The following is a 12945-nucleotide window of genomic DNA, read 5'->3' on the forward strand; positions in this document are numbered from 1 at the left end:
TGGCCCCGATGGATTCCCGGCAATCCTCCTAAAAGCATGTAAGAGAGTCCTAGCAAGACCACTGCAGTTCCTCTTTCAGAGCTTCCTTGCAGCTGGCAAACTTCCAAGAAAACTGAAGGAAGGTAAAATATGCCCCATTCATAAAGGAGGTAGCAGAGCGGAGGCCAAGAACTACAGACCTATCTCTCTGACCTCACACATAAGCAAGGTCATGGAACGAATAGTCAGAAGGAAACTGATCACCTTCCTTGAAGAAAATGACTTGCTGCCCGACACCCAACATGGTTTCCGACCAGGGAGAAGCTGTTTAACTCAGCTCCTATAACACTATGACTGGGTGCTGAAACGGCTGCTCAACCACTCAAATGTGGAAGTGATATATCTCGACTTTGCAAAGGCCTTTGATAAAGTCGATCATGGAATGATATGTCACAAACTGCGTGATCTCAACATAGTTGGAAAACTGGGAGAATGGCTTCATGACTTTCTGAAAGATAGAAGTCAGGTGGTAGTAGCCAATGGGGCCACTTCCATTAACACGCAAATAGTGAGCGGTGTTCTGCAGGGCACTGTTCTGGGACCACTACTGTTCATAATGGCCCTCTCAGACATGCCCTCAGCCACGCAGAGAGCCACGATCACAAGTTATGCAGATGATACAAAAGTTTCACAGGCAATACAGAACCCTGAGGACACTAAACGCCTGCAATGTGAGCTGGACAAAATATACAAGTGGGCTGAAAAGAATAGCAGGCAGTTCAATGCTGAAAAGTTTCAAGCTTTATACTATCAGTATGCAAAACTAAATGCAATACCCAATGAATACACTGGACCCGGAGGAATAGCAATCCCAGAGGCACAATCAGTGCGTGACCTGGGTATTTACATGAGTGATGACGCAACCTTTCGTGTACATGTTGCTAAATTGGCAATGAAATGTAGACGACTGGCCGGATGGATTCTCAGAACATTTAGAACAAGAGAACAAGAAACCATGATGGTCCTCTGGAGGACACTTGTCCTAAGCCACTTTGACTATTGCTCTCAGTTATGGTCACCATCCAGTGTCAAGTTGATCACAGAGCTCGAGGCGATCCAGCGTAGCTACACGAAGAAGATAGCCTCTATGCAGAATGTAAGCTACTGGGAAAGACTCAAGAGATTAAAACTATATTCCTTGGAGCGTAGGCGGGAAAGATATGCCATAATATACATCTGGAAGATCCTGGAGGGACGTGTCCCAAACTTTGGCATCGAGAGTTACACAAATGCCAGAACTGGGCGCCACTGCGTGGTGCCTAGGACTCCAAATTTGCCATCAAGATGTAGGACAAGATACTGTGATAGTCTGGACTTCCGAGGCCCACAGCTCTTCAATATCCTCTCGAAGAACCTGAGAGACCTGCATGGGGTGGATGCAGATGTCTTTAAAATGAAACTGGATCTCTTCCTGTCGGGTGTCCCAGATGAACCAACTTCACGGCAGGAGGTGCAGATGAGGGCAGCTGCATCGAACTCTCTCATGCACCAAATGGCAGTTGCTAAAAGCTTTCGTGAAGTAAAACCATGTAGCAACACCAATTGGCGGTGCCCCAGCATGGCCACAGCTCATGAGCTGAAACTAGAATCAATCAATCAATCAATCAAACCCATTTTCATTAAAATTTTCCTTCTATTTAGCATTCTGCCTTTTTATAATTTTTCGTTGCCTATCATTTCTCCACGTACGGTCAACACAACCCCATCATTTATTGATTTATATATATATATATATATATATATATATATATATATATATATATATATATATATATATATATATATATATACATGTGTATATATATATATATTTATGTATGTATGTATATATGTATGTATATATATATATATATATATATATATATATATATATATATATATATATATATAGCAATAAGAAAATGGAGGGGATCAATAGGTGGTATTCATTCATCAACTTTTAAACATTATAATATGTCAATTTATTTATTTACTAGCAGAGATACCTGGTGTTGCTTGTGTTACATGCAATTGAAGAATTAGACTTTTCTGTTATATTTTCTGTAATGAACTGGAATACTTATGATTCAAATTTCATCAAAATTGCAGATGAGGTTTCTTTCCCTCTGAACACACCCTAAAAAAATTGTAATCGTGACACATATATCGCATACTACTGATTTTTATGTGCATATTCCAAAATTCCAGTCCCGTAGAACCTGTTAAAAGGATTTTGTACCTGAAAAATGGAGGTCATGGAGCTCTAAAATGTGGGAGTTAAGGCCCCTATTGGGGGTGGGTGTCTTAATGTCAACCAGAGAAGTTGAATTTTTGAGAATCTCTTTAACTTGGGTCTTATATCTCATCATCATCATCGTTTAACATCCACTTTCCATGCTAGCATGGGTTGGACAATTTGACTTAGGACTGGTGAACCAGATGGTTGCTCCAATCTTGATCTGGCAGAGTTTGTACAGCTGGAAGCCCTTCCTAATGCCAACCACTCCAAGAGTGTAGTCGGTGCTTTTACGTGCCACCGGCACGAGGGCCAGTCAGGCAGTACTGGTAATGGCTACGCTCAAACGGTGTTTTTTTATGTGCCACCTGCACAGGAGCCCATCCAGCAGCACTGGCAACGACCTCACTCGGATGTTGTTTCACATGCCAGTAAGGCAACGCTGGTAACAATCACGCTCGAATGATGCTCTATATGTGCCACCGGCATGGAAGCCAGTTAGCCGCTCTGGCAATGATCACACTTGGATGGTGCTCTAAGCGCTCCACTAGCACGGATGCCAGTCATCAAATTTGATTTCGATTTCACTTGCCTCAACAGGTCTTCGCAGGCAGAGTTTAGTGTCCTATGAAGGAAGGGTATGCATAAGTGGGCTGGTTACACCCCTGGCATAGGCCACGAGGTTTTGGTCTCAATTGGCTTGCCGGGTCTTCTCAAGCACAGCATATTTCCAAAAGTCTCGGTCATTAGTCATTGTCTCGTTCAAAGGTTGTGCTTCACCACTTCATCCCAGGTCTTCATGGGTCTACCTCTTCCACAGGCTCCCTTAACTGCTAGGGTGTGGCAACTTTTCACACAGTTATCCTCATCCATTCTTGCCACGTGATCATACCAGTGGAGTCATCTCTCTTGCACACCACATCTGATGCTTGTTAGGTCAAACTTTTCTCTCAAGGTACTTACACTCCGTCGAGTATGCACACTGGCATTACACATCGACCGGAGCATATTGGCTTCATTCCTTGGGAGCTTGCGCATGTCCTCAGCAGTCACGGCCTATATTTCACTGCCATGTAGCATGGCTGTTTGTACACATGCATCATGCAGTCTACCTTTTACTCTGAGCGAGAGGCTCTTTGTCACCAGCAGAGGTAAGAGCTGTTTGAACTTTGATCAGGCTATTCTTATTCTAGCAGCTACACTTTCAACACACCCTACCCCACTACTGACTTGGTCACCTAGGTAACAGAAGCTATCAACTACTTCTAGTTTTTCTCCCTGGAATGTGGCGTAAGTTGTTCTCTGCACATTTTCAGTGTTTATTGCTCCTGATCATCTGCCACATACAAAAACTATCTTTCCAGTTAGCCTTCCTTTGATATTGCCACCCTTCTTATGTGTCCATATCTTACACTGGATACATCTTACAGATTTTCTGCCTATGCCTTTTCTACAGATCGAGCAGGGTCATCTACCTGAAGGGATTTGTGGTTTGCCTGCCTTCCTAGTTATTAGGACTTTGGTTTTAGCTAGGTTGACTCTAAGGCCCTTTGATTCTAATCCTTGTTTCCACACCTAAAACTTCTTCTTGAGTTCTGATAGTAACTCAGCAATTAGAGCAAGATCGTCAGCATAGAGGAGCTCCCAAGGGCATCCTGTCTTGAATTCCTCCGTTATTGCCTGGGGACTAACGACTGAACCTTGGTGGACTCCTCGTTGCCAACCCTCACCTTACTGACGGCGTCCCTGTACATGGCTTGCACAGCTCTCACTAACCATTCATCTATCCCTACTTTCCTCATTGACCACCAGATCAGGGATCGGGGGACCTGTCAAAGGCTTTCTTCATGTCAACAAATGCCAGGTACAGAGGTTTATCTTTGGCTAGGTATTTCTCCTGTAACAGTCTTACCAGAAATATAGCATCAGTGGTGCTTTTCCTTGGCACGAAACCAAACTGCATCTCATCTAAACTGACTCTCTCCCTAATTTGTTGGGCTATGACCCTCTCCGTGACCTTAATTACCTGATCCAACAGCTTAATACCTCTGTAATTATTTGTATCTAAAGCGTCACCTTTACCTTTGTAGCAGTTGACTATTATGCTACTACACCAGTCATTGGGTATGACTCCTTCATGTATCACCTGATTAACTATACGGGTGACTAGGCTATAGCCGACACTGCCAGATATTTTGAGCATCTCTGCAGTGATTCCTGATGGGCCAGGGGCTTTCCCTGTCTTCATACTCTTAATTGCTTTATCTACCAAGGTACTGTCAACATGGATAGCTGGTCCCTCTGTTGGGACGACATTCGGCAGACTCTCTTTTTCCCATTCATTTTCTTTATTCAGCAATCTTTCATAGTGGCATCTTCAAACCTCTCTCTTTGCTTCCTCATTTAGTGCAAGTGAACCATCATCCATGCGAACACATTTCTCTCCTACAACATCACGATTCTCTCTCACACACTGTCTTGCAACACGAAATACCTCAAGATTTGGTCCTCATGGTGCAGAACATTGGCAAATATTTTTTTATCTGCTTCCCCTCTGACTAAATAAACCTGCCTCCTAGCTTCTCTTTTCGCAGTCTGATACAATTCCCTGCTACCACCATTCTTTCAGTCCTTCTAAGCCTGTTTCTTTTCTCTAATAGCCCTGTCAACCACATTGTTCCACCACCAATGTTATTTTGGGTCGGGAGGAGACTTTGTACCATCCACAGCTCTGGTCAGTGGCACTCAGCAGGTTGTCCCATAGAAACCTCCAGTTGTCTTCTACATTGTGTGAAGCTATATCCCCTTCTATTTTGTCAAAGGCTTCGAGTAATATGTCTCTAAATCTCTGTCCATTTGCAGGATCTTTAAGCTTCCAGACCCTTCTCCTCCATGTTGGTCATCTTCTGGGCATCTTGAAGTCACTAACTACCAGTCTATGTTGTGAGGTACATTCTTCACCTGGAAGGTTTGGGCATTTATAAGCAGCCATCTTTCCCTTTTTCTGGTGAGGATGTAGTCAATTTGGCTAATGTGTCTGCCAGAATGGTAGGTGACTAGGTGACTGGCAGGTTTTCTGAAGTTAGTATTGCAAACAATGAGATCATTTGCATCGCACAACTCCAGCAGCCTGGTTCCCTTCTCATTGCGGGAACCAAAACCGTAGCATCCATGTACACCATGGAAGCCCCCTGTATGTTGTCCAACATGTCCATTGAAGTCACCAGCCACAAAGAGGAAGTCCCTGTCATTCGTCAACGCAGTAGTCTGCAAGAGGGTGTCATAGAATCGGTCTTTCTGTTCATCGTCCGTGATGACTCAATTAGTTCAGTCACATGGTGACAACTCCATGACAACAAAGTCTGGCTGACCAGCTACAATCTTGGTCAGAGGGAGAAATGAAGCTTACTGTTTGTAAGAATTAGCACTTCCTTCTCTAAGCTTGGATTCGAAATCAAACCCAAGAATCATTGGTCGTCAAATACCAATGCATAAAAAGGCGCGAAATCAGAATTTCTTTGTTCTGACAAAAAGTGATGGATCGTCTCCCTTCGACCTTTGGCCTGAGCCAGGTCAGGCGAAGTTTAACTGAACGACCAGTGACCTACTTTAACGATAACTCTCTTGCGATATATCTATTTTTCTGGCTATTTGAGATTTTATAAATAGAACGGAAAAATCGGTATCTAGAGAGAACCAGAGCTGACGCCTAAATGAACGCCACGCATTTCAGGAGACGACGAGAGAGAATATGCATAAAGGTGACTGTCCTGCATGATTTACTCACACACACACACACACACACACACACACCATCAAACATATTCTTCTTTAATATGTATCATGTATTATGCATTTCTTTAATATGTATTCTTTGCAAGCATTATTTAATATGCATTTTTGTACAAGCAATGTGTAGCATTGCTTACAAATTGATGTAGTGAAAATAAATCTCTAATTTATTACAAAACAACTTATGTATTTATTAATACATCCACGCATCCACTACATTTGGTGACCCCGTAAAACGAATCGCGCCTTCCCCGGAACGAACTTCATCAACCGCGTCGAAGAATTACAGTTTGCACATCACCAGCAACGAAGCAACTGAAAATTCCGACGAAAACAATGGAACTCCCGGAACAAAATCCAGCGGCCAACATCGACATGGCATTCTAAGCGGCGATCTCGTTAAAAATTCCACCATTCTGGACCCACGACCCGACATTGTGGTTTCACCATATAGAGGCACAGTTTGCCTCTCACAGAATATTGAGCGATGCGGCTCGACTTTCTCATGTTATCGGTTCTCTGTCACCAGAAATAACGAACGTAATACGTGACCTTATCATGGCACCACCCGGTTCTGTTTCATATGAAGTTTTTAAAACCACGTTAATAAACAGAACCTCAGAATCCCAACAAAAAAGACTTCACCAGCTTCTGATATCGGAAGAATTGGGTGACAAAACGCCGTCCCAGCTTCTTCGTAGAATGAAGCAGCTTCTCGGAGATGAGACGCTCCCAGAAAAAATTTTCAAGCAACTTTTTCTCCAGCGTCTGCCCTCCAATACCCAGGTTGTTCTCGCGTCTACCAGAGAAAACACATCCCTTGAAGAACTGGCGGAGCTAGCTGACAAAATAGCCGAAGTACCGCACAAATATCCAACGGTATCGACGGTGACGCCAGCCGCTCCCAGTACCAATCCTTTCCGTGCACAAACCAGTTCTTCTGAGATTTCGGATTTGCGTGCATTAATGACGCAGCAAGCTGCGCAAATACAAATCCTCACAGCCCAAATACAAGCCCTAAAGCTTAGTCCCCAGCGTCGAAGCACCAGCCGATCTCGACGAGATGGCAGACGGTCCCGAAGCCCCAGTGCTACCCGCAACTCACATGACACGTGTTGGTACCACCGAACATTCGGAACACGGGCACAAAAATGTACGGTACCGTGCTCGTTTTCCTCACCCAGTTCGGGAAACGGGAATTGAACGCGACGGAAGTTCCTGGTTCGCACCCACACAGTCACCTGTTTTTCGTTTGCGATCGTGTAACAGGCACGCGTTTCCTGGTTGACATAGGTGCGGAAGTCAGCATCATCCCAATCTCCAACACTTCTGGAAAAAGAAAAGAGACATCAGTCTGTCTTCAGGCAGTCAACCATTCACCCATTCCAACCTACGGTGAACAGTCCCTAACATTGAACATAGGACTACGCCGCACATTTCAGTGGGTATTCGTCGTCGCTAAACTGCCGACCCCTATCTTAGGAGCCGATTTCTTGCATCATTTCGGTCTCCTGGTAGACATAAAGAACAGACGACTTGTCGACACCACCACCAAGCTTACTGTGCGCGGTATAGCCGCTCGAATGGACACAGTCAGCCCAACTGTAATGCTTACGACAACGACTCGTCACAGTTCCATTCTGAATGAATATCCAGATGTCGCGCGACCAGTTTTCCATAACCAACCTATCAAACACGACGTTACCCACCACATCAAAACCAACGGTCCACCTGTTGCTGCAAGGCCCAGAAGGTTACCACCTGATCGTCTCCAGGCCGTCAAGTGGGAATTCCAGCACATGCTCGACCTCGGAATCATCCGCGTTTCCAGCAGCAACTGGTCCTCGCCGATACACTGCGTCCCAAAAAAATCATCGACCGATTGGCGGGTTTGCGGCGATTATCGATCACTGAATAAAAGCACTATCAGTGATGCCTATCCGGTGCCTTTTCTTCAGGACTTTTCGAGCTCGCTGCATGGAGCTCGCATCTTTTCAAAAATCGACCTGGTGCGAGCATACAACCAAATCCCAGTCGAACCTGCGGACATCTCAAAGACAGCAGTTACTACACCTTTCGGAATGTTTGAATTCCTGCGTATGCCTTTCGGTTTACGAAGCGCGGCACAGACATTCCAAAGGTCTATCGACATGGTGACTAGAGGTTTGCCTTTCATCTATGCCTACATAGACGACATACTCGTGGCCAGTAACTCGGACGAAGAGCATAATCAACACCTTCACCTGCTATTCGAACGTCTCCGTCAATTTGGTGTTGTTATCAACCCTACTTTGTTTGTTATCAACCCTGTTTGTTCGGAGTTGCTTCCCTTCATTTTCTCGAGCATATAGTCGATAAAAATGGAATTCGTCCCCTTCCCGAGAAAGTTAAGGCCATCGTGGATTTTCCACCACCCACATCTCTCCGCAAATTAAGGGAATATCTCGGTCTAGCGAATTTCTATCGACGGTTCGTGCACCACCTCGCTGAAATAGCGCAACCGCTCACGGATTTGCTACGTCAGCGAACCTGCAAAAATGCAGATATAGCTCTGACCGAAGATCAACTCGTTTCTTTCGCTGCCGTGAAAAAAGCGTTATCTAGCGCTACCATGTTGGTTTATCCAAAACCAGACGCCCCACGATGTTTACTCGTTGATGCATCCGATTCCGGAATCGGAGGTGTGCTACAACAGCTTCTTGACGGTATATGGCAACCGTTGTCTTTCTTTTCTAAGCGGTTAAAACCCGCGGAAACCAAATACAGCACATTCAGTCGGGAATTATTGGCGGCATACCTGGCCGTTAAGCATTTCCGTCATATGCTAGAAGGTACCAATTTTGCCATATACACCGACCACAAGCCATTAGTATACGCATTTAACACCAAGCCGGATCGCCACTCGCCAAGAGAAATCCGCCACCTCGACTTCATATCGCAGTACACGACGGATATACGTCACATCAAAGGGACGACCAACGTGGCAGCCGATGCACTTTCACGTGCGCAGATCAATGCTATCCACACCATGTCTACAATTGATCTGGCACGTATAGCAGCTGACCAGGAGAATGACGAAGAACTTCTAAAGCTCCGGGATTCATCTCTGAAATTTCAGCATGTTCCGCTACCATCATCCACAGCCCATATTTGGTGTGATATTTCCACTGGTTACCAACGCCCTTATGTACCACAGAAATATCGTCGAGAAGTTTTCTCCGCTCTACATTCTCTGTCACATCCTGGTATTCGCTCCACTCAAAAGCTAATATCGACCCGTTTTGTGTGGACCAGTATCAACAAGGATATCAGAAGGAATGGACCAAGTGCTGTGTTGCGTGCCAAAAAGCGAAAATCCACCGGCACATAAAATCACCAATCGGTTCATTTTCGCAACCCGACGCACGATTTCAGCACGTTCACATTGATATCGTTGGACCCCTGCCACCTTCGCAGAACTATTCATATTTGCTAACTTGCGTAGATAGGTTCTCGCGATGGCCCGAAGCCTGGCCCTTATCTGATATATCAGCAGAAACGGTCGCTAAAACGCTGATATCACAATGGGTTTCGCGTTTTGGCACACCCGCAACAATTACCACCGACAGAGGACGTCAGTTCGATTCCCACCTTTTCACCGAGCTGACTCGTCTCCTCGGGTGTAAACACACCCGCACTACAGCTTACCACCCTGCAGCAAATGGCATGGTCGAACGCTTTCACCGCCAACTCAAGGCATCTATCAAAGCAGCTCCAGACAGTTCTCACTGGTTGGAACATCTCCCTCTCATCCTCCTTGGAATTCGATCCACGATTAAGGAAGAACTGGGATATACTCCGGCCGAACTCGTTTATGGCACAACACTCACCTTACCTGGGCAGATGATCGAACCTGTTTCACAAAACTTCCCTGACCCACAACAATATGTGCACCGATTACGGACATCCATGTCGCAGTTATCACCTTCAGGCCCCAGACAACAGAACGTCGTTTCACGTGTCCCAAAAGATATCAACACATGGACTCATGTCTTTGTGAGGAATGATGGGATACCCTCTCAACTTCGACCACCATATTCAGGGCCTTACAAGGTCATCAAAAGAGAACCCAAGTATTTCGTCCTCGATATTGGAGGTAAACGAAATACGGTCTCGATTGATTGTTTAAAAAAAGCTTTCATCGAGGAGGACTTACATTCAGTCCCCTCTTTTCCTCAAACAGACTCGGCAACTCCAGCGAACACCACAGATTCTGCACAACCCCGACACACCAAATCAGGAAGAACAGTTCGATGGCCAGCAAGGTTTGTGCAAGTTTTTCGGGTAAGTTCTGAACTCCTAACGTATCCATATTCCTAATGAACACATAACTGCATCACCCACCCAGAGAAATCAAAGAACATTTGTGTACATAAAGAAAAAAAAACTGTCTGTATGAACTTTTACGGAACATTTCAAAATCGAACTTTGCCGATGAACATTTCTTTCATTTTTGCATGTACATATTTTTTGTTTTCTCTTCAAAATGTTTGCTTTCTCATAAATATATTTTTTTGCTAACTGTATATCCACACACATTTACAAATTTTGTTCTCATGCGTGCTATCACTCGATCTTTTTCGCCACTGAAAGACACCCTGCCTCTATTAGACCTCTAGTAGGTCGAGTAATCAATAGACGCACATCTCTTTCAACGCGCCACCATAATTCTGCCTGGGCACATATACATATTGCCCACCATATAGCACATACAAACTGTAAACCTTTCATGCATATTTTTTATCGTTCAATGTGTAAATTCTTTTTTTTCTGCATGCACAAAAAAAAAAAAAAAAAATACATTTCCAATATCGTTCGATCTCTGTGGCTTTCTCACTAGAATTAGCACTTCCTTCTCTAAGCTTGGATTCGAAATCAAACCCAAGAATCATTGGTCGTCAAATACCAATGCATAAAAAGGCGCGAAATCAGAATTTCTTTGTTCTGACAAAAAGTGATGGATCGTCTCCCTTCGACCTTTGGCCTGAGCCAGGTCAGGCGAAGTTTAACTGAACGACCAGTGACCTACTTTAACGATAACTCTCTTGCGATATATCTATTTTTCTGGCTATTTGAGATTTTATAAATAGAACGGAAAAATCGGTATCTAGAGAGAACCAGAGCTGACGCCTAAATGAACGCCACACATTTCAGGAGACGACGAGAGAGAATATGCATAAAGGTGACTGTCCTGCATGATTTACTCACACACACACACACACACACCATCAAACATCTTCTTTAATATGTATCATGTATTATGCATTTCTTTAATATGTATTCTTTGCAAGCATTATTTAATATGCATTTTTGTACAAGCAATGTGTAGCATTGCTTACAAATTGATGTAGTGAAAATAAATCTCTAATTTATTACAAAACAACTTATGTATTTATTAATACATCCACTACATGTTATCTCTAGTTCTAATTCTGTTCTCTTACAACATCATTCTAAGGTTGTCTGCAGATTACTACTAACTATTTGTTTACGCCAAACTATGTAAAGAAACATTCTACCGCATCTAACTTTCTTTGTATGCTTTTGGATATATCATAACCTGCCCATCAAGGCAAGGTAGTGTAACATAACGGTAAATAAATACTTTCTTAAAACTTCATACATTGTTCATCTTTCACATCCTACAGTATGCAACTATAACAACAAATTATTATCGTTACAACTGCTGACTCCAACATTTCATAATAATATTTACCAATCAATTTCTCCCGCTACATATATATAAACTGGAGGTAAGTAAAATGTTTGATGTTATTTATTTTTCCAATTTCCTGTTTTGATATATAATTACTCTGCAAACAATATATCCAGAATTTTCAACTCTAATGCATACATCACATAAATATAAAAACCACATACAAAATTAGAATACTGGAATAAGCAGATCTGCTTCAAGAGGACACAGCTTGAATTTTAACCCTACCTGCATAATATACATATGCATGTGTGTGTGTGTATATATATATATATATCGGCGAGCTGGCAGAAACGTTAGCACGCCGGGCGAAATGCGTAGCTGTATTTCGTCTGTCGTCACGTTCCGAGTTCAAATTCCGCCGAGGTCGACTTTGCCTTTCATCCTTTCGGGGTCGATAAATTAAGTACCAGTTACACACTGGGGTCGATATAATCGACTTAATCCGTTCGTCTGTCCTTGTTTGTCCCGTCTGTGTTTAGCCCCTTGTGGGTAGTAAAGAAATATATATATATATATATATATATATATATTGCTTCTTCCCCAAGGTATTTTGGCGCCTCTTCCTCCCATCCTCTTTAATTCTTTCTTTCTCTCTCTCTTGGTCATTGCTTCTGTTTTCGGCCCTCCTTCCCTGTGTTTGTGAAATATTTGTATCTCTGCCATAAGGCTTCCTTTCCACACATGCCAGGTGAATTCAATTTGTTCCCAGTCGAAAGACACCTGTTGCAATGTCCTGTTATTGATTTTAATGTATTTTGTATTTATCTTTGTGTAAAATCGTCTGTTTTTCTGTCCTTGTTTTCATATACATTTGATGCTTTCCTCCAAGGAATTTAATGCTCTTAGCTTAGTTTTTCCTTGGGGCTGGCCAGATTGGAGCAATCTCAAGATTAATAGCTGAAATTGCGAGGATGATCTGGTTCTTGACTGAGGATAGAAAGCTTTGAATGACCCATCCTTGTTTTTTTGTATCGTCTATCTGGATGTTTTGTTGTCCCTTTTTGTATCACCTATTTGTCCAGATGTCTTGCATTCTTGTTCCATTTTGTATTTTATACACACACACACATATGTATATACACACATATATATGTAGTGAATCTTGCAAGCATGAAGTGGATTCAATCCATCATAGCTAAAT

General features: G+C 43.2%; 2 protein-coding genes across 2 annotated transcripts; both read left to right on the forward strand.

Annotated features, from left to right (window-relative positions):
* Positions 1-6604: 6604 nt before the first annotated feature.
* Positions 6605-8397, forward strand: LOC115213179. The gene is made up of 2 exons (XM_029782114.1): positions 6605-7199; positions 7316-8397. The coding sequence occupies exons 1-2, from the start codon at positions 6605-6607 to the stop codon at positions 8395-8397; spliced, it is 1677 nt and encodes a 558-aa protein (XP_029637974.1).
* A 1354-nt stretch (positions 8398-9751) lies between these two features.
* On the forward strand, positions 9752-10405 carry LOC115213180. Its single transcript, XM_029782116.1, has one exon. The coding sequence runs from the start codon at positions 9752-9754 to the stop codon at positions 10403-10405; it is 654 nt and encodes a 217-aa protein (XP_029637976.1).
* The last annotated feature ends 2540 nt before the right edge of the window (positions 10406-12945 follow it).

Source organism: Octopus sinensis, linkage group LG6 (assembly GCF_006345805.1).
Source record: "Octopus sinensis linkage group LG6, ASM634580v1, whole genome shotgun sequence".
NCBI lineage: Eukaryota > Metazoa > Mollusca > Cephalopoda > Octopoda > Octopodidae > Octopus > Octopus sinensis.

Bases quoted from the DNA above. Each gene is read 5' to 3' on its own strand.
- LOC115213179 (XM_029782114.1), top strand. From the start codon at position 6,605: ATGGCACCACCCGGTTCTGTTTCATATGAAGTTTTTAAAACCACGTTA. The intron at 7,200-7,315 runs GTACGGTACCGT...ATCGTGTAACAG, and splicing joins CGGAACACGGGCACAAAAAT to GCACGCGTTTCCTGGTTGAC.
- LOC115213180 (XM_029782116.1), top strand. From the start codon at position 9,752: ATGGTCGAACGCTTTCACCGCCAACTCAAGGCATCTATCAAAGCAGCT.